At 35.2% G+C, this 22,915-nt stretch overlaps 1 protein-coding gene across 3 annotated transcripts in view; it reads right to left on the reverse strand.

The window, feature by feature from the left end:
* Positions 1–5,548: 5,548 nt before the first annotated feature.
* The window catches only part of LOC115716062 (DNA-directed RNA polymerase III subunit 2), a 62,861-nt gene continuing 45,494 nt past the window's right edge, over positions 5,549–22,915 (reverse strand). Inside the window, exons 31-39 of one of the 3 annotated variants that reach the window (XM_061115495.1) lie at positions 22,780–22,910; positions 21,785–21,910; positions 21,633–21,688; positions 21,329–21,463; positions 14,953–15,023; positions 13,648–13,732; positions 13,396–13,499; positions 6,189–6,317; positions 5,549–5,919 (exon numbers count right to left, since the gene is read on the reverse strand). In XM_061115495.1, the coding sequence (XP_060971478.1) occupies positions 5,869–5,919; positions 6,189–6,317; positions 13,396–13,499; positions 13,648–13,732; positions 14,953–15,023; positions 21,329–21,463; positions 21,633–21,688; positions 21,785–21,910; positions 22,780–22,910 (888 nt within the window). In that variant the 3' untranslated portion in view covers positions 5,549–5,868. Of the gene's footprint in view, positions 5,920–6,188; positions 6,318–13,395; positions 13,500–13,647; positions 13,733–14,952; positions 15,024–21,328; positions 21,464–21,632; positions 21,689–21,784; positions 21,911–21,940; positions 22,691–22,779; positions 22,911–22,915 lie in introns of those variants that run through there. The other 2 variants (XM_030644765.2, XM_061115496.1) reach the window with 2 other exon arrangements.

The following is a 22,915-nucleotide window of genomic DNA, read 5'->3' on the forward strand; positions in this document are numbered from 1 at the left end:
GAAAATATCAGATGAAAAACCCTATAAAAGTGGCCCGCCCTAAGCAATGTGGATTTGGGCCTCACTTTTTGCAATTTTGCAGTTTTATCATTTCTGCATCTCATTTTCTCAAAAACGCCAATTTTCAAATTCAACCATTTAAATGCCAATTCTAATTATTTAATAACTATAAATAATTATTAAATAAATTGTCATTTATCATATTTATTAATTGAACCATACAAAGTATCATAATTAACAAATATGCCCTAAAAACTCTTTCTTTACAATTTCGCCCTTACTTAGTGAAAAATTCACAAATAGACGTAGTCTAATTTGAGAATTATAATTGATTAATCAAAACCAATTATATGAGTCTTACAAGCAATATTATCTCAACTACTGGGGGGACCATGGGTCTATATAACCGAGCTTCCAATAAGCAGATCAATAACTTATAACCTAAATTCACTGACTTATTAATTCTTCGTTGAATCCACGCATAGAACTTAGAATTTCACTCTCAGTATATAGAATGCTCTATATGTTCCACCATATAGACACATCATTAGTTATCTATTGTTATAATCCTAATTTGATCAATGATCCTCTATATGAATGATCTACACTGTAAAGGGATTAGATTACCGTTACACCCTACAATGTATTTTATCCTTAAAACACTTAACCCCGTATAAATGATATTTCAAATTATGTGAAATGAGTACTCCACCATTTATTTTCGTCTGGTCAAGCTCGAAGGAGATCATCATTTACTTACTATTCGCCAGATAGAAGCTATAGATTCCATGTTTATGTTAGCGCTCCCACTCAATTGCACTACCGTGTTCCCAAAATGTACGTATTACCTTGACCTAAAAGTAGGCTTAACTAACAAATCAAAGAACACGAATAGCCTCTTGAGATTGAGCCTAATTATAACAGGATTAAGATCATTTGATCTAGGATCAACTAGGCGATATTGACTTGAATAGATATTACGGTAAGTTTAATAAATCTAAGTCAAAGTTCAATATCGGTCCCTTCCGATGCATACTCCATGCATCCAACCTGAGCTTTACTTTAACCAATGCTCTGGAAAGAACATAGCATTTCTCCAAATGCAAGTAAACTCTGTTGTAGATTATCATATCAGTAAAACCTTGTGTCTGATAAATCTAGGAAACTTTATTCACATAGTCATGTTTACTTTCCAATATGTTGACATCACAATAAACAGGATCAAGTATGTGAAAAGGGTTTCAGATGAATTCATACATTATGTACATATAATCATGAAATAAATCATGTGAACCATGCAACATTAAATGTTATTTCTGATCTATATTAATAAGTAAATCTGATTATATTGAAATGAGTTTTATTTAGGGCATAAAACCCAACATGTTGTTGTTGTGAGTATGACACAGTGATACCGACACGAGTACGGGAAAGTGCTAAGGTGTGTGGTGTTGGGTTTTGTGCCCTAAATAAAACCCTTTACAATCTGATTAGTTATCAATATAAGAAATTTGAAGTGATTTATGTTTGCATGAATTTTACATGTTAATGGTTTAATATGTTTATTACATTTATACACAAAATCAGTTAAATCCAGATCATATGTTTATTCACAATTACAGTATCGTCAACACAGTGGAATGTGATTGTGATCATATGAATCAAAAGACTAAGTCCCTGTTTCATCAGTGTTTTGGATTTACACTAATGTGATAATCAGCGATGATGTGTACTTACACTTGGAGTAAGTGTTATGTTCTTTCCAGGACATTAGTAAAGTATATTAGTTTCGAATGTATGGAGTATACATTGGACTGGACCGATATTGCAACTTAGTTGAGATATTATAAACTTACCGTTATATCTTTCCAAGTCAGTATCAGTAGTTGATCTTAAGATTAAAAGAATCTAAATCCTTATATGCTTAGGCTCAACTTAGGAGTACTATTCATGTTCTTTGATTTATTAGTTAAGCCTACTTTTGGGCCAGGGTGATACGTATATTTTGGGAACATGATAGTATGATTGAGTGGGAGTGCTGAACATAAATATGGAATCTATAGCTTCTACTGGTGTATAGAAGTTAAGTGATGATTCCCTTCGAGCTTAGCTAAATAGAAGTAAATGGATGAGCTCTTGTTTAAGTGACTAATTCTTAGATCACTAAACATCATTTACAGGTAGCTAAGTGTTTTAAGGGGCAAAATACATTGAGGGGGTGAGAACGGTAAAATTATCCCATCTCGATGTAAATCATCTATATAGAGGATCTTTGATCACAATAAGATTATAACAATAGTTAAATGAGATAGCATATCTATATCGTGGAACATATAATATGCTCTATATAAGTCTGGGAGTGCAATTCTAAGTTCTAAGAGTGGATTCAACGAAGAATTAATAAGTAGGAATTTACTTAGTAAATTCGGTTCACTTATTGGAAGCTCAGCATATAGATCCATGGTCCCCATTCTAGTTGAGAATATACTGCTTGTAAGACTCAATAATTGATTTGTGATTAATCAATTATAATTCTAAAGTTAGACTATGTCTAATTTCTGAATTTTCACTAAGCAGGGGCGAAATAGTAAAGAAAAGAGATTCTAGGTTTATTTATTTATTAATAGACTTTATACGTCTTGTTAATAATTAAATTAAATGGCAATATTATTTAATAATCTATTTTAGTTATTAAATAATTAGTTTTGGCATTTAAATGGTTAGAATTGGAAAATTGGCGTTTTTGAGAAAATAGAAATAAAATTTGTGAAAACTGCAAAAACCAAGTAGGGCCCATTACACACCATGGCCGGCCACTGAAAGTGGTTTTTCAAATTGATATTTTTATTATTTTAATGCCAAATAATTCCTAACCTAAACCTAGTAGTTGCCTATAAATAGAAAGTGATGGCTCAGTCAAATAATATAACTTTAAATAACCTTTTCTGTCAGAAAATTTCTCTTCAGAAAAACTGAGCCTTCCCTTTTCTCTCTATAGCCGAAATCTCTCTCTCTCTCTCTCTCTCTCTCTCTCTCTCTCTCTCTTTTCTTCTTCTAAAATTTCGAACCTTAGTGATAGAGTAAGTGCCCACACACAGCAAGTGGTAACTCAATCATAGATTGGAAGACTGTGAAGGATCACATACACAAAGAGAAGGACATTCGGGCTCAGATCTTGATAATACTCTACGACAGAAAGGATACAAGGGTTAGAGATCTGAGTGGAAGGAGACATTAATTCCGCTGCATCAATGTAAGTTTTTCTTAACTTTATATGTGTTTATTTTATCGTTTTAGAAAGTTCATATTTAGGGTGTTAAACAACATACTTGTGAGTAGATCTAAGATCTTGGTAAAATAATTTCCAACATGTGGTATATCACTCAGTGGTACTCAGGGTACGAAATAAACCCTACCAACACTCGTACAGTGAGGTACGTTGTGTATGTGGTATAGCGGCTGTACCCTAATATTGAACGTTCATGCTCATCTGTTAAGCCCTGTAAATAGGTGTATGGGCGCCTAATTACAGGTCGGAAATTATATGATATGTTATATGCATTTCCTACCGAGGCGTCGACCCGCGTTCCCGTCTTCCATGTGTAGGTAAAGGAAAGGCGAAGGCTGAACAGGAGTGAACCTGAGCTCGGGTAGGATTGTACATGTCAAAGCAGCGCGACCTGGAGTGTTCGGTCTTGGGACATATGGGGATTGTATTTTGATAGTCGCTGTGCGACCTGTAATTTGTGTATTTTGGAATATTAACTTTAAAAAGTTTGAAAACGGGATCCCGACAATTGTAAATATTTTATTATATTATAAAGTTTAATATTTAATACAAAAGTTTTAATTTGACAGGATTTTTGAGAAAAATTCTTTGATTAGCAAAGATTGCACTGTAATTGAAATAGCACTGTAGCGTGCCTTAGCATTAGGGCGTTACAATACATATCTTGTACCAACAATAGTTTGAAACTATTGATTTTAAGAAATAATAAAATATGCATATATTAATTTGCTTCTGGCATTACCAATATATGTAAAATTTATATTATTTGAAATAGAATTTCATGTCTATTCATTCTCTTCAGGAAATGTTATTTAAATATTCTAAATATACAATAAATTTGTGATGTACTAAAATATATGTACAATTCGTATTTTATTCAATAATTAAATATAATTTTATCTTGATTATAAGTGTGTCCATACTACAGGTATGTGACTACTATTATTCAATTCCACACATGATATATAGATTTTATGCACTTTGACTGTGTGTGGTATTTCATCTTTTAGTTGTTTCCAATTTTTTCTAGAAATATTTTAGTAGTAAACAATGTCATTAATTATTTAAAATTATTGCATTCACTTCAGGGAATGACGTTGAACAAGTAGAACATTATTATAAATTTCTTAAAAATTTATTAATTGTTCATCCATAAAAATATAAGAAATTATTTAACAATTTCTTTTACAATATTTCAAAGAATATTGAATATAATTTTTGCATAATCTTCAAGATGTATGCAAAATTTCTAATATAAACATTGTAAATAATAACAATGTATAATAACATGACTAATATATAGAATACAAACACTCTTTTAAATTAATTGAATTCAATTCATATCATTCTCTGTAGGGAATGATGAACAATAAATACATGTCTCATGTATTTAAATAACATTAGTCATGTTCATTGCTATTCTTATATTTTTTATGTTTCGATGCAATTTTCTTAACATTCTTTTTAGATATTCAAAACCCACTATAAAATTGCATCAATAATAATTATTTTTAATAATCTTTAGTTGTATTCACATAAATACAATATTTTTGACAAATAGAAAATATTTACTCTAAGAAATATTTGTCAAAATCTATATCGATATTAGATTACTTTTCATTGTCCTCCAAAAATACAAAAACATATATACAAATATGTACTCATCTCTTTTATTATAAATCAGCCAATTATATGATAAATATTATATTTACATAATCTTCAGAATATATATAAGATTTTATTGAAGACGCATAATCTTCAAGATATATGTAATATTTTATCGATAATACATAATCTTCTAGATATCACATCACAGATAAACAATAAGAGATACAATATGTATAATTATATGAATTCAATAATAAACATATAAAAATATATACACATATATAATATATAGATATATAGATAAAAAAAAAATGATTCTTAAAATTATTTAAATCAAATGAGTAGATATATAAATATTATATATATAAATATATATTTAGTGTATCGTGATCTTGAAACAACTTAAGAACTCCAACAAAATATTTACCTTGAAGCTTGGGCAAAGACTCGTGTTGATAACGTGTTATAAAATAATATAGAATTATATAAAGTAGATATGAAGAAAAGAAGAAGAAGATGAAGAGAGAAAGAGAAACTGAATGAGAATTTCTCAATTGTTTATTCCAATAGGGTGAACCCTTAATTATACAAAAAAAGAATATGACTAAAAAAATGAGAAACTAAATTAATATAATAAAAAAAAATACTACCGAGCATTAATAATGATAATTAATTTAGTGATTTGGTCATCCATAAATAATATTTCATAACATAGCCTAATTTCAACTCTCTGTTTTTTGTCTATTTTTATAAATATATTTTACTGTTTTTGTGTAAAATTGTTTATCAAAACTGATTTCACTGTACATAAAACAATTGTTTTTGGCCTCATCAGATAATTAACAAAAATACGCTTTTGAAGGGAATAAGAACTTGATACAACTTTCTTCAATAATTTATAAAATAACCTAATATTGGAGATGAACTATCCTTCTGTGTTTGTGAGCTCGTTGATGGAAACAGTTGTGAGATCATGCCTCCGCTAGTTTTAAGCGAGGAACAATGTTCATAGATTGAAGTTCCTGAAAGCAAAGTCAAAGGATCATATATTAAAATAAATACATAAACAAACAACCTGTTCCTTTTCTCTTTAAACAAAACTTTTAGTTTTATCCAAGTGTCAAAGTGACAAAAGCAAACTATGCAAGTTATTCATTTTACGATACGTAGCTAAATGTCATATTTTCATCACTATTGAACCACTTTAAAATGGAAAGCAAAGTGTTGTAATGAACTCAATTACTAGTGATGATCATATACTTTTCCTCATTCAAGAGAAATGGGTGGTTACCTGAAGCAAGAGCTTGCATGCATAAGGCAATTTCATGGTTGATATATTGTCTCCATTTTTGCATGACGAACAAATTCCTTGTTTAAGTTTGTGATTGTAGTATCCTAGTAGACCACAAACTCTGCATACCTGTGTTGGTTGCAAAATTTCCAACCATAATAGAATACATGAGATATATGCATGAGCCAAAATTAAATATATGTAATTTTTAATAAAAATTAAGAGAATACAATTTGTTTCACTTCACATAACATGGTATCAAGACGCTCTCAGTGTTTCGAAATTAGTATTTTATAACAAACTTAGGTATTTTTTTTTTCTAAGGTTTAGTATCCTCTAGGGTTTAATTTTGGAAGTCCCATTTTGAGTTTTGTTCACGATATAGTATAGTGTCTTCGTTTAGATTGTAAGAGGCTGTTTGACTATATTTTTACGTTTCAGTTTTCAAAATTGTGTTTTAAAAAATAAGAATAGAAATCGGTTTTTTGTCATTTTAAAAATTTAATAGTGTTTGACTCAAATTTTTTAAAACTATTTTTAGATTTTTTTTTATTAAAAAAAAATTTAATATTCTACACCATACCATATCATGAACTCATCCTACTCCGGACCCCAGACCCCGACCCGGACCCAGCACAGGACCTCATACCCGGACCCCAGACAAGACCTCGAACCTAGCCCCGAGTTCGGAGTCTGAATTCAGGTCCGAGTCTAGGTCCGGGTCCAGGTCGGGTAGGGGTCTGGAGTCTGGGGTTAAGATTCGGGTCCGATTCTGGGTTTAGGTCGGGTCCAGAATCCGGGGTTGGGGTCCGAGTCCGAGTATGTGAGCAAAAATATAAAATATAATATGTTAGACAAAAAAATTGTTTTTGAAAACAGAAAACAACATTTTGATGTCTTCTATTTTCTAGTATTTTAAAACTCTGTTTTAAAAAACTGTTTTTAAAAATTTTTGCCAAACAATCCCTATTAGTTTTTGTAGGAAATCAAGCTAGCAATTAGGTGTAAATTTACATTTAATGTATTTTTTCATTTAGTGTTCACATTGTATTATATATACCCTTTGTATATACTAAAAGAAATCATCAGAAATAAAAACAATTTTCTCTCATTCCGTTTCCATGGTATCGTAGCATTTGAAACTTCTCAAACTCCCTTCCTTAAAATTGTGGTTCTTAAAATTGTGGTTTCGAGGCTTTATCCTTAAGATTAATTAAAAGTAGTTTTCTATTCTCACCTCCGACCTGTGTGAGCTCATTCCCACCTCCGATCGCAAAACCCAAAAGTCCGCCTCCATCCGAGCCGCGCGTGGGCCCCACGCGCCACCTCCTTCCGTCGCGACCCTCTCCACGCGCCGCGCGTGGCCGCGCGTGCGCCCTCCCTCGCGTGTTTTTTCGGCATCGTCTCTCTCAGATTTCTGGATCTCAGACTCTTCTCCAACTCCAACACGTTTTTTCCCGTCCTCTCTCTCTATTCGTCTCCTCCGGGGTTATATACTCGTGTTGTCTCGATGTCTTTCTCCATGGCGTAACAAATCCCCATGACCCTCGGGATCGTGGATTCCGGTGCTTCGACCATATGACGTGATAGATTCCTCTATTTTCTTTTCTAAGTAAGTTGCTCTCATGAAAGGATCGTTCGCATACCGATGGTTCGTCTTCTGGGACCGATGGAATCGAACTATAACAATCTCACCAAGTCGTCTTAAATTTCGTCCTTTACGTTCCAAAACTTGATCGCAATTTACTTTCAGTAAGCAAATTGAAAGAAGTTGATCTTAATCGTGAAGTTAAGTTTGCCGCTAAGTTTTCAGGTTTTTCGGTGATGTAGAATCGGGGAAGATGATTGGCTATGCCGAGTTCAAGCAAGTGGCTTCGTATCCGCTAAAAATCGAGAACCCCATGTTTAATCATGGAAATCGTTGTTGTTTCTCCCAAGGTCAATCTCTTTCTTCGCAAATCAATCCAATAAAATCAATACTATCATGTTATGGCATTACCGTCTGTGTCATCCAAATTTTGTATATCTTAAACACTTCGTTCCCATCCCTATTTGTCAATGTAAATCCTCGCCTCTCAAGTGTGATATTTGTCAATTTTCTAAGCACTCTCGCAACTCTTTCATTCCAAGCATCTATCAACCCTCTCACCCATTCTCACTCATTCATGGTGATATATGGGGACCATCCAAAATTCAAAATATCATGGAGCACGTTGGTTTTTATTACTTTCGATGATCACAACTCGCCTAAGTCTGACATTCCTCATGAAAGAAAAAAATCAAAACAAGTCATATTTTTCAAAATTTTCACAAAATGGTCCAAACTCAATTCCAAACAAACATCCAAGTGTTAAAAACCGACAATGCTCGTGACTTCTTCAATTTCGTACTTGATCATATTTGCAATCCAACGGGATTGTTCATCAAAGTTTCAAGGCGACACACCACAACAAAATGGTGTGGCCGAACGCAAAAATCGTCATTTACTAGAGGTAGCCCGATCTTTACTTTTTCATCCCATGTTCCAAAAAGATTTTCATGAAGCAGCTTCATGCCTACCTATCTCATAAATGTAATGCCATCACGTGTATTAAAATTCAAAACTCCGTTGCAAATCTTCCTAAAAGCATATCCCCACTCACATTCAGGTCTCGATTCCCTTACGTGTCTTTGGTTGTGTTGCATTTGTACATGTTCACTCCTAACATCGTAGCAAACTTGATGCTCGAGCCACGAAATGTATCCTTCTTGGCTATTCATCTAATAAAAAGGGATACAAATGCTAACCGTCCCGTTTCACAAAAAGTGTTCAACTCCATGGATGTTACTTTCGAGAACAAGCCTTATTATCCCAAATTTGCAGTCAGGGGAGAATCATAATCAAGAACTACAAAATCGGGACTTTGTTTCACTCATCGATCCTCATTCTTCTTTTGACAACACCCTTGCTCCAAAAACTACTCATCCTCCTGTTTCACTCACTGATCCTCATTCTTCTTCTGACACCACCATTGCTTCAAACACTCATCATCCGTCTGTTACTCATACTCCAAACTATTCAGTCAAATCACATGAGCCAAGAAATCCTCATCCAGCTCCTTCCTTAAGTCTTATTCCTACCAACGAGGACCGACTCAACCATTCAGCCAATTCACATGAGCCAAAAACTCCTGTCCACATCCCAAACAAAGAAATCCGGGTTTACTCAAGGAAAAAGAAAAATCTTGCCCACATTGAACAAGCTACCACTCAAACTCAAGAAAGTCATGAATATAATCCGATTCCATTCATTCTCGAACAAACACAAGAAGATGCTGAGTTGAACTCACGGGTTGTGGAAGAAGATGTTCGACGATCTAAGCATTCCCATCGCTCTCGTGAAAGGTGTTCGCTCTTGCACTCAACATCCCATTCACAACTATTCGAGTTACTCAAGCTTATCTCCTACCTATACAGCTTTTATCACCACTGATCAAGTTCGTATTCCAAATCTCGGCTCAGAAGCTCTACAGATCCCAATTGGAATGCCGCCACAACGGAGGAAATAAAAGCACTTGAAAAGAATAAAACATGGATTATCACGTATCCGCCAAATGGCAAACGCACAAATTGGTCAGTAAATGGATATTCTTGGTCAAGTATAAGGTCAATGGAGTATTGAAAGATTCAAAGCCCGATTAAGGGCTAAAGGATTCACCTAATCGTATGGTATTGATTACCAAGAGACATTTGCTCCCGTTGCTAAGTCAACACCATCCGAGTTCTCTTGTCTATCATTGCCAACAATGAATGGCCTTTATTCCAAACCTTGACGTAAAAAATGCGTTTCTTAACGGCGACCTCCGTGGAAGAAGTATACATGGACATTCCTCCAGATTCGAGGACCGATTCTCAAAAGGAAAAGTGTGCAACCGAAAAATCTCTCTACCGCCTCAAGCAATCCCTCGAGCCTCGGTTTGACAGTTTACAAAAGTGTTGAAAGGAGATGGTTACACCCAATGCCAATCGATCATACTTTGTTTATAAAACACTCATTGGTGGAAATTTAACAAAGATTGATTGTTTATGTCGATGATATCGTGGTAACAGTAATTTCGTGAAGAAATTTCTCATCTCAAGCGCCTTCTCTCCGCCGAATTCGAGATTAAAGATCTGTGCCAATTAAGATACTTTCTGGGGATGGAAGTTGCAAGATCCAAATTTAAGGTATCTCACCAATTAACCAAATATGTCATTGATCTCTTACAGAAACAAAGGATGATCTGATGCAAGCCAAGTGAAACTCCGATGGACCCTAATACCAAACTTGAAGTACGTACAGACGAACAAAAAGTTGACCGAGGAAGATATCATTGCCTTCGTGGGAAAGCTAATATACCTAACTCACACTTCGCCCGACATAAGCTTCGCCGTGAGTGTTGTTAGCCAATTTCTCAATAATCCCTTTCGAGGAACACATGGATGCCGTCTACCGATTCTTAGGTACCTCAAGGGAACACCAGAAAGTGGTTAATGTTCGTGAAAACTCTCAACAAAAATCTTCAAATATACACAGATGCAGATTGGCCGGTTCTCTCACCGATCGAAGATCCACTTCGGGGTAATCGCTCCTATGTTCGGGGAAATCTCGTATCTTGGCGAAGCAAGAAGCAAATGTTGGTAGCTCGTGCAGTTAAAGGGTATGCAATTTCGTGCCTTAGCACATGGAATTTGTGAAGGAATGTGGCCGAAACGTCTTCGATGAACTCGAATCAAACTTGAAGGCCCAATAAACGTTCTCTCGTGACAATCAATCGCCCATAAAGCAATAGCAAAGAATCCAAGCTCATCATGATAAGACCAAACATGTTAAAATTGATCGTCACTTCATCGCTGAAAAGATTGAAAACAAGATCATCACCTTGAAGCATATTCCCTCGAGACAACAAGCTGCTGATATCTTAACCAAAGCTCTCCATCGTCCTAATTTTAGGGAACTAAGTTCAAAATTAGGAATGTTTAGTATATATCTAGCTTGAGGGGGAGTGTAGGAAATCAAGCTAGCAATTAGGTGTAAATTTACATTTAATGTATTTTTTCATTTAGTGTTCACATTGTATTATATATACCCTTTGTATATACTAAAAGAAATCATCAGAAATAAAAACAATTTTCTCTCATTTGCTTCAGTTTTTAAAAACTGTTTTCTGCTTTTAAAAACTGAAAACATATTTTAAATTATGAAGCAAAATAACCCCTGTCATTTCCATTTGCAAAACATAAGCGTGTTAGTGCTCATTTTAAATTAGTTCATTATGATATTTAGAGTCCTATCCTATTATGTCTAAACCTAGATTTAGGCCATGATTATTCTCGTTAACTTAATTATAATTAATGAATAATCATTATGAATAATTTTTTATATTTTGTGCTAACATTATAAATTTATTTAATGTTCCCATTCGTACTTTGTGAAGCGATAATGCATATAGTACATCAACTTTATTTCACACATGCATGGTTCAGAATGACATGCTTCATGAAACCTATATTGTGGATATTGCATTCCAAAATAGTGTAGCAGAATGTAAACGGAGACATCTTCTTAAAATAGAATGATCCCTCTTATTTCAAATGCATGTTCATATCGTTTCCACAACATGCTTTCTCATTAATCGCTCGCATATTCGTTCTTCTAAATGGGGACATCCCAAACAAAATCATTTTTTCCCGATAAGTCATTATTTTCCATTAATCCTAGCATATTTGGTAGTAATTATTATGTTTGGGATGTTCGTTCGCATGTCACTAAATAAGATCCCAAGTCTTTGAAATGTGTATTTTCTGTTTATTCTCGTCTTCAAAATGGTTTGAAGTATTTTTGTCCCTGTCTTAGTATTATCTCCATTGATGTTACATTCATGGAAGACACTTTATTTCCGTCTTAAACTATTAGTACTTATTATTTATATTTTGAAAAAGGGAGGGAGGTCATATGTTGAGACTAGCCTCCTCTCAAACTTATTAGGCAGCCTCACTTATCTTGGAGAAAAATACATACAATCAACTAATAACTTGGACCAAACTAGGATTAACTTGGTGCAGGATAAGTCCCCATTCTCTGGTAAGGCCCTCCAAACCTTCTGACTTATAAAACCTTGTTACAAGCCAAAACTTGATCTGTTTCTCTCCATCCAAACTGCCCAGGAAACATCAAGCATGGCTGCACTCCATAGTCTAGATGCTCTCCAATTTCCTTTTAGTTTACGCAAAAGCAATTGTGTGTAGGTTTGACTCGCCTAGTAGCCTGCTCCACAGGAATTGATTGAAGGGGCAGTCTAGAAATAAGCAGGAAGTCGTTTCCCCGTTTTCTTACAGCAGGAATTGATCGAGTTCATTATATGTGTAACAACTTGGCAATGATTAATATCTATACTCCAACTTGAAGGGAGATTTAGTTGTATAATTGTCAGTAACTATAGTTTCCTAATTGTATAGTGCACCCTCTTTATCTTAGGTACGAGTCAATGGGCCAGACACTGCACCTGTGTACAAATTTCTGAAAACAAGTAAATCTGGATTTTTAGGATCTAGGATAAAGTGGAAATTCACCAAGTTCTTAGTGGACAAAGATGGCCAAGTCATAGAGCGCTATGGCACAAGCACTGCTCCTCTTGCCATTGAGGATGACATCAAGAAAGCCTTGAGAGAAGTGTGAGGACTTACATCATGTGTTCAAATTTTATCACAAAATTGTTGTTAGTTGTTACTACTGGAATGAAAGGGAAAAAAGGAAAGGAAAGGAATTGAGAGTATTTTGAAGTGCATAATGTCTCTGTTTGCTGCTGCTGTTTAATATTTACTTTTGTCCCACTATCTGTCCCTAGCTGTATTTTTCTCTCATTTTTACTCCTCTACCTCTACGTTAACTAATATTTGTTTTGTTCATAATAATAAATTCATGGCGACAGTTTAGTAAGGATAGATTCCTAGTTTTGTATATGTGTAAATCTTTTTTCAATAAAAATTAAGAGAACACAATTCTTTTACCTCACATAACATGAAGTAAAGTTTAGTAATTTGTAGGAACAATATACAAATGTGAGTAAGATTTGTGAATACTAGGGTATTTTAAAATGACTGAAAGATTGCCACAAAAAAAAAAAAAAAAAAAGAGATTGAAGGATAATATATTGCATGATTTCAAAGCACATTACAAATCACATACCTGAACTTCAAAAGGATCACTAGAAATCATTAGGCGCTCAAATATCAACATGCTTGCTCCATAGGCAATCAAACAATCTCGCTCCATTTCTCCTACTCGTAGACCTATGAAACCAATAACATCATAACATATGTTGCTAAATCTGGAACTCTATGCCTAAACTACATAAAATGGATAATTTTGTATGTTTGTAACACTATATATATATTCATGTGTATGCAAATACAATTGTTGAGATTATGGAATACAAACCTCCATTTCGAGCTCTCCCCTCAGTAGGTTGTCTTGTTAGCATGACTCGAGGACCACTACCACGAGCGTGCATTTTATCCAATACCTAAACATTATTCAGATGAAGAAATAAACTACGAATAAATAGAGGATTAAAAATAAAGAAATAAATAAACCAACTCAGTGCGAATTAAAATGATAAATGGTCATCTTTTATAACATTCATGTAAAATAATTATATTTATTATCAATAATATCAGGAATGTCCCAGTTTCTTAAATAAATTAATAGTAATAATCATAATTCTGCATGTATACCAAATTGAATATGCTTTGGGGAAGGAAAATAATAAAATTAGAACAAGAAATTTTGAGAAGTAACATCTAATTCCAATTCCACACAATATCTTTATACAGTACTCTGTGGGAGAAATTATTCAGTTTTCTGCAAAATTTTAGAACTGGACGAAAACATTTATGATAAATTTAAGATAACATTAGTTAATGAGTATTACCGTGAAACGCAGAAAATTAGGACGATAAATCATACAACTGCCAATATAATCAGATAACAAACATGATTATGTTGAATCAAGATTCCCTGTTAAAAATTGGTGTCCCATACTGTATTAAACTAATCAAAATTTGACACATCAACTAATCTAATTTATATTAAGTATGTTAACTACTTTTGTTGATTCAATTAGAGGTTTAATTTTTTTTATAAATAATAAATTAGTTGACATGTCAAATTTTGATTAATTTAACACAGCATGGCACACCACTTTTTAACAGGAGATCTTGATTCGATTATGTTAGGCCTTAAGTCAGCTTCAATTACTGAGTTATTTTTATATCAGATGAGACTCTAGATAAGTGCTGAGGTGCTATGTTTAATTGAAGCAAATATTTATGTTTAATTAAGCTGTCATTTTGTATAATACCTATTGCCTGGATTTTTCTAGGAGTTGTAGTCTTAGCCAATAAATAGAAAGACTTTGTCCATAGATAAGGGGCGATTGACTTTGTGATTGTTTAAAGTAAAGATTACACTTGGGAGTTTTCAAGTTTCTCAAATAATTTTGGTTTTGTAACCAGCCTTATGGCTTTGATCAATAAAATTCCTTTCTCTCTAGCTGAGTTGTGTACCAAGTGTCTATCAGATTAACCATATCCAGGACACAATTTTGAGCTCCAAAGTAGGATGGATAACTGATAAATTTTCAAAATGATGCACATTAAATTTATAAAAACAAGTAGTAAAAATAATAATTCAAAAAAAGTGGGTGGAACTTTTGAAAAACTAACAACTTGAATGAAATCTCACCATATGCTTTAGCTTCTGATAGTAAATTGGTCCCATGAAAATATATGCCTGCAGTGGACAACCAGTGATACCTGGCAGAGAACAAAATTATGCTTTTTCAACTTAGAGAAAAGAGAGCCACAAAAAAAAAAAGGAAAAAAAAAGAAAGAAATACAAAAACCATGCTGAGTTTTGTTATACAAGCATTTATGGTGACTTTTCTCCACACAAAAATAGGGGGAAACAGCGTCATTCAAGAATTTCTACCATTTCATCTCTTCATTTGAAAATACATTTAAATGGAAAGATAAAATCACTACAAAGTACAAACTAGGAGAGAATCCCGTCTTTCAACAATATTAGAGGATATATTGCCAAAGTTGAAAAATCAGAGTCAAAATTGTCACAGCTTAAATATTTCTCCAAATGCGACAATATCTCTTTTCTGAATTGTAAAAATTAGTCAAAATGGTCACAGCTTCAATATTCACCAAATGTGAAAATTCTCAATTCTCAACTATTAAAATTAGGAGATTATGGATATTAGTAAAGCAGAATTGCACCCCTGAGTACGGGAACATGCACAACTTTCTATCCTCGAATGTTAAAAGGGCAGGAATGGGGATAGCACCCCACCCCAACAGGGACCCATTTAATTTTTTATTTATTTTATAATATTATTTTCAATTATTATATTTTTTTTTTTTTTGAAAAAGAGAAAGAGGCCTGTTAGAATTTGAGGAATAAGATGAATGAGGTTCCATCCCAAAATCAATTGGCAATGGGAGGAGTAGCCCTTTCATCTTATATATCACAATTTATTTCCACACATTAGCAATGTGGGACTAACTCTTAATACACCCTCCTCACGTTTGGGCCTAAAAAGAGTGGGTAACGAACGACCTTTAAGAGACCACAGGACCGAACGTGACATTTGAAAGAATCCCACAAGGCCAAATATCGGGAAACTTGTGGGTGTACACGTCGGGAAATTTGTGGATTTTGAAACAGATCAAAGACCCAACACTGGAAATTGGCACACATTGGCCGAAAGGTCCCAAATGGAGGTTAAAGGGAAACAGCGGAAGTATCTGTTTGGACCGGCGGCACTTTGGCTCACAACGGATCACAAACGACTTTTTGGACCGGTGACAATTTGGGCTCACAACGGATCACAAGTGGCTCTGTCCAGCAGCCATCTCTGTCCAGCACAGCTCCAGCCACCTCTGTCCAGTTCAACCTCAGTCTTTTCTCTCTTTTGATTGTATTTTTTTTTTCCTTTCTCAGTTTTTTTTTTGCTTTGAACTCTGTCCATTCAGTTTTTTTTTTCTGTCCAGTTCAGCCACCCTCAACCTCAATCTTTTCTCTCTTTTGATTGTTTTTTTTTCCTTTCTCAGTTTTTTTTTTTGCTTTGAACTCTGTCCATTCAGTTTTTTTTTCTCTGTCCAGTTTTTTTTTCTAGTTTCCCTCTCTTTAAAAAAAAAAGGAAAAAACAAACAACTAGTCAAAGTCCAGATCTATCTCTGCCCTCCTTTTCTCTAGAAATGTCAACCAGTGAGGAAATTAATTCTCAGACCACCACAGAAACTACAACTCAGTCCATAAACTATGACAGCAACTCTCTTCATATCACAGCCCATAAACTTGATGGAAAAAATTATCTGCAATGGGCACAATCAGTCAAACTTGTCATTTGTGGACGTGGGAAACTTGGGTACATCACTGGTGATCTCCCTGCACCATCTCCAACAGACACCACACACAAGGTATGGCAAGCTGAAAATTCTATTGTTCTTGCATGGCTAATTAATTCGATGGAACCAAAAATTAGCCGCAAATATCTATTCTTTAAGACTGCCAAGGAGGTTTGGGATGCTGCCCGAAAAATGTACTCTGATCTTGGTAATGCTTCTCAGATTTTCGAAATTCGCACCAAGCTTAAAGAGATTAAGCAAGGTAATCAAACTGTTACTCAATATTTTTCGGACTTACAAGATCTGTGGCAGGAGCTGGATTTGTATCTGGATACTACACCACTGTGTGCGAAATGTACCACCATTCAGCGACAACAATTGGAAAAAGAGCGGGTCTTTGAGTTTCTTACTGGGTTAAACAACAATCTTGATGAAGTAAGAGGTCGTTTGGTTGGTCGTTCTCCATTTCCCGACACTGAAGAAGCATTCTCTGAGGTTAGACGTGAAGAAGCACGTCGTCGTGTTATGCTCACAACTCCTGATGTGTCACCCATTGAAAGTTCTGCTCTTGTCTCAAAGTCTGGACCACTACCATCTGGCAAATCGAACCCTGATCCGCGGCCTAATCGTAAGGGTGATCGACCTTGGTGTGATCATTGCCAGCGTCACGGACATACTCGATCCACTTGTTGGGAAATTCATGGTAAACCACCAAACTGGACTCCTCGTCGCCAACATGACAAAAAAGTCTTCCACACTCAGACTGAAAGCAGTACTAATGCCCCTTCATTCAGTAAGGAACAACTTGAACATTTATACACACTCCTCAGTCAATCTTCTATGACATCCAAATCTGGTTCCGAGTCTCATAGTGCCTCAGTTGCACACTCTGGTAATTTCTTTTCTGCTTGCCAAACACCATGGGTCATAGATTCTGGAGCAACTGATCACATGACAGGTTTACCTCATTTGTTTGATTCTTATTGTCCATGTTCTACTACATCTAGTGTCAAGATTGCAGATGGTTCTTATTCACCTATTGTTGGAGTTGGCACCATTAAATTATCTACTGATTTAATTCTTAAATCAGTACTTTATGTTCCATCATTAAAATGCAATCTAATCTCTGTTCACAAATTAACTTCTGATAATAGATGTCTTGCTAAATTTGTGTCCAATTCGTGTCAATTTCAGGATCTATCATCGGGGAGGATGATTGGCAGTGCTAGGATTCGTGATGGCCTTTATTTTTTTCAACATCCAATAAAAGAGAAGCAACTTTCCTTGCATTGTTTGACTTCGAGTTCGATTTCTGTTTCTGATTCAAATTTTCAAACTATTATGTTATGGCATTGTCGACTTGGGCATCCTAGTTTTTTATATTTAAAACATTTGTTTCCTTCTTTGTTTATTAATAAAAACGTATCTGATTTTCAATGTGATGTTTGTCAATTTGCTAAGCATACTCGTGTTTCATACCCTCAAAGAATGTATACACCATCTAGCCCTTTCTCTCTTGTTCATAGTGATCTATGGGGACCTTCAAAAATCACTACCTCTTCTGGTAAGCGATGGTTTATTACATTCATTGACGACCACACACGAGTCACTTGGGTCTATCTACTTAAGCATAAATCTGAAACTTGTCAGGTCTTCCAAAACTTTCACAAAATGATCCAAACACAATTTCGAACACCTATTCAAATACTCCGTACCGACAATGGTACTGAATACTTCAATACCATCCTCGGTAATTATTTTCTCCAAAATGGAATTGTTCATCAAAGCTCGTGTGTGGATACTCCACAACAAAATGGGGTAGCTGAGAGAAAAAATCGTCATCTCTTAGAAGTAGCCCGTGCAATCATGTTCAAAATGCATGTTCCAAAATATCTTTGGGGCGATGCTGTTCTTACTGCTACTTATCTAATAAACCGTCTTCCTAGTCGACCTCTCCAGTTCAAGACACCATATTCTGTTATTCAGTCTCTCTATCCCCACATTTCTACAAACACTTTGCCAGTAAAAGTTTTTGGTTGCACTGCATTTGTACATGTTCACTCCCAACATCGGAGTAAACTTGATCCTCGAGCTACCAAAACAATTTTCTTGGGTTATTCTCCTACCAAGAAAGGCTATCGTTGCTATTGTCCACTCACCAAGAAATCATACATTTCAAGTGATGTTACTTTTTTTGAAAATTCTCCGTACTTCACTCCCACCTCGCTTCAGGGGGAGAACAATCATCACAAGCAAGAAACTCAGTGGTCGTGGGGTTTAGAATTACCCCCTGACATTCCATTCCCTTCAGAACTAGAAAATCCTCCATCCTCTTCTGAAACAGAAATCAATCAACGTCCATCTCCTAATGAAAGTCTTCCTCCTCAAGATCAAAACATGCAGAAGGAAATTCGAGTGTATTCTAGAAGAAGTAAACAAGTCACGAATCCTCACAGTCAAGAGTCCAATCCGGTGATAGAACCAATTCCCTCAAGTGATCCAGGTACTCTTCCCACAAAAGTCACGTATCCGGACATTCCTATTGCATTAAGGAAAGGAATTAGATCTTGTACAAAACACCCTATTTCAAATTTCATTTCGTATTCACAATTATCATCTCCATTTAAAGCTTTTACCTCCAAATTCTTTCGATGTTGTGATTCCCAGGAACATCAACGAGGCACTTAGCATTCCTCACTGGAGGACAGCTGTTCTCGAAGAGATAAGAGCACTTAAACATAATGGAACCTGGATATTAGTGGAGTTACCACTAAACAAGAAAGTAGTAGGGTGCAAATGGGTGTTTTCAGTAAAATATAATGCAGATGGATATATCGAAAGATATAAAGCTCGGTTAGTTGCCAAGGGTTTTACTCAAACTTATGGAATTGACTACACTGAAACATTCGCTCCAGTTGCCAAACTCAATACTATCAGAGTATTGTTGTCACTAGCAGTTAACTTGGATTGGGAATTGCATCAACTTGATGTAAAAAATGCATTCTTAAATGGTGAGCTGGAAGAAGAAGTGTACATGAGTCAACCTCCCGGTTTTGAAGAATCTCCCAATACAACTAAAGTCTGCAAGTTAAACAAATCTCTATACGGTCTAAAACAGTCTCCTCGAGCATGGTTCAATCGCTTTCTAAAAGTAGTCAAGGGGCTTGGATACATGCAAGGTCAGACTGATCATACTCTTTTTATCAAACACTCAGGAAAAGGGAAAATGGCAGTACTGATTGTATATGTGGATGACATAATTGTCACTGGAAACCATATTGAAGAGATTATTCTAATCAAGGAAATGTTGGCAAAGGAGTTCGAAGTCAAGGATCTTGGTGCACTCAGATATTTTTTGGGAATGGAATTCGCTAGAAGCAAAAAAGGGATTTCTGTGTCCCAAAGGAAATATACTCTTGATCTCTTGGAGGAGACAGGAATGCTTGGTAGCAAGCCCAGCAAGACTCCAATTGAGCTCGGAGACAAGAGGAAAATGTTTGAAGGAAGCCCAGTTGACAAAGAGAGGTACCAACAACTAGTAGGGAAACTTATCTACCTCTCCCATACAAGACCTGACATTGCCTTTGCGGTAAGTCTAGTCAGTCAATATATGCATAATCCATGTCAAGGACATCTCAATGCTGTATACAGAATTCTGAGGTACCTCAAGCAAACACCGGGAAAAGGTCTTTTCTTCAAGAAGACAATTGAGAGGAAGGTTGAAGTCTTCACAGATGCAGACTGGGCTGGGTCAATTGATCATAGAAAGTCTACATCTGGGTATTGTACTCTTGTATGGGGTAATGTAGTAACATGGCGAAGTAAAAAGCAAACGGTAGTTGCAAGAAGTAGCGCTGAAGCAGAGTATAGAGCCATGGCCCATGGAGTGTGTGAAGCAATATGGATCAAACGCCTACTAGAGGAGTTGAAGATTGAGTATGAGGCCCCTATTCAACTTTATTGTGATAATCAATCCACCATCAGCATTGCTCATAACCCTGTACATCATGACCGAACTAAGCATGTAGAGGTGGATCGTCACTTCATTAAAGAAAAAATTGATCAAGAGATTATCAACATTAAATATGTCCATACAGATCAACAACTAGCTGATATTCTCACAAAAGGGTTATTTGAACGAGTCTTTGATTTCCTAGTTAACAAGCTTGGACTCATCAATATCTATAGTCCAGCTTGAGGGGGAGTGTTGACAGATGGGAAATAAAATCACATCAATTAGTTTCCTAATTTTGTGTTGTTTCATATTTTAAGGGATTTTTCCTTATTCTGTATTAAATATATTGTCTTTATTTGATTTGTAAATACTCTATATAAGATGAGCTCTAGGTTGTACAAAGAACACAGAAAAGAAATATAATAAAAATATTATTTCTCTTCATTCTTTAAGGCCTTTGTCTAAGACTGACCCCTCCCCCGTTATATATAGATAGCCTCACTTGTGGCGGAGGAATACCATGATTACAAGTGCTATATCAAAAACATTTGAAACAAAACCAAACCATGATCACTTGTGGCGGAGGAATACCATGATTACAAGTGCTATATCAAAAACATTTTCAATTATTATATATATCTTTATGTGTTTTGCCGTTTATTATTAGTAAATTTTTAAATATTTTCATTTTATTTTAGATAACATTGTCTATTTTAAATTATTAACATATAGGTCCCGTGAGTATTACCTGCCCCGGCGAGGATTCTCCACCTCGCCTCCGATGGGGAATATGTGGGTAGGAGACTGGGATGGGTATTAAAATAGTTAACAGGGATGGGAGTGGGGAAGCATTCCCCGCCTATTACCTGCCCAATTTTCATCCCTACTCGTAACATAAATATGTATTCATTAAAAAGATTTTCTACTCCGCTATAGACTGAGTTACATAAAAGTTCTATACAAAGAAAGGAAGGTTTACAACATTCAATATGTAATCTTTAACTATTTTATGTTTCAATTTAAATGGAAACAGCTTTTAAAATAAAGAAAACCTGAATACAGGAAGTCCTTGCCACTGTAGCTAAATCCTTTTTCCACGAGTGTTTTACTGCCAAAATAAAATAAGGAAATTGTACAAAGGTAAAGAAAACAAGTCATCGAAATAAATGCCCAGCAAATAAGGTAGCAAAGAGATCTTTAGCACCTTATATCCTCCACCTTGTCTGCATGGCCACTTGGTTCTCCAAAGGCACTGCCATAGTGGAACTTGCCACATGAAACTCCAGCTTTACCTCCAAGAAGCTCTATCATCTTGCCTACAGTCATTCGACTGATGACAACAGAAGAATATTATTTACCAGACATTTTAAGCTTGTGATGGTTATACAAAATGGTTGAGGAAATGAAAAAATAAAAAAAAAAATAACAAAAGCAACATGCAAAATTGGTTTTGCATTCTCTCTTATCAATTTCTATTTCATTTGGGAACCATATATGTCCTCAAAACATCCTTCCAATTCATTAAATCATTCTCACATTGGTGAAGGATGTTCGAGCGAGCTGGTCCAAATGGGTGGTGATTTTATTATGGTTTTATTTTAGGCTGCTTCCTTTTTCTTTTCTGAGATTTGGGCCCCTATCTTCTTTATTATTAATTAATTATTAAACAATCACTGAAAGTGCCACATATCTAAACCTATTTGTCTTACAGATCACAATGTAGGAGGATCAGAAAAAGTTGTTCAGCGAGTGGTAGACTTATTAGGCGATTCCTCAAGCAAAAATGAGGAATGGAATGCTGTTCTAATGCGTTTTGCTGGAAAGTGCAGTCTTGAGGGATAGACTGACGCAGTTGTATTCTTATTCTATCTCAGGCTTGGCTTCTTAAATGAAGTTAAGAGATAAGAACAACTTGGGTCAAGAACTACGGGGAGAGATGCAGCAATGAGAGGCCATAGAATTCAATTTTAAGCAGTCCTTAGGGGATTTTTTTTTTTTCACAGGATTTTTGGGTGTCCTATCAGGTACATTTAAGTCAAGCAACAACTTAAGTCAGTCCGGCAAGAACCACATAGCCAATCTGTCTCCAATATTTGTTGAAATGCCGTAACTACAGAAAAATATAAATTTCTTGCTTTTCATACCAATAAAGCCAATGTACCAGTAAGATTGAATAGTTATAGAAGTAGAAGGAATTACCTTGGAAACCCATGAGGATTCATAATCAAATCAGGGCAAACGCCACGCTCAGAAAAAGGAAAATCCTCCTGTTGGACAATGGTGCCACAAACACCTTTCTGTCCATGTCTGCTACTAAATTTATCACCAAGCTAAA

This window comes from Cannabis sativa, chromosome 5 (assembly GCF_029168945.1).
Source record: "Cannabis sativa cultivar Pink pepper isolate KNU-18-1 chromosome 5, ASM2916894v1, whole genome shotgun sequence".
In the NCBI taxonomy this organism is placed as follows: Eukaryota; Viridiplantae; Streptophyta; class Magnoliopsida; order Rosales; family Cannabaceae; genus Cannabis; species Cannabis sativa.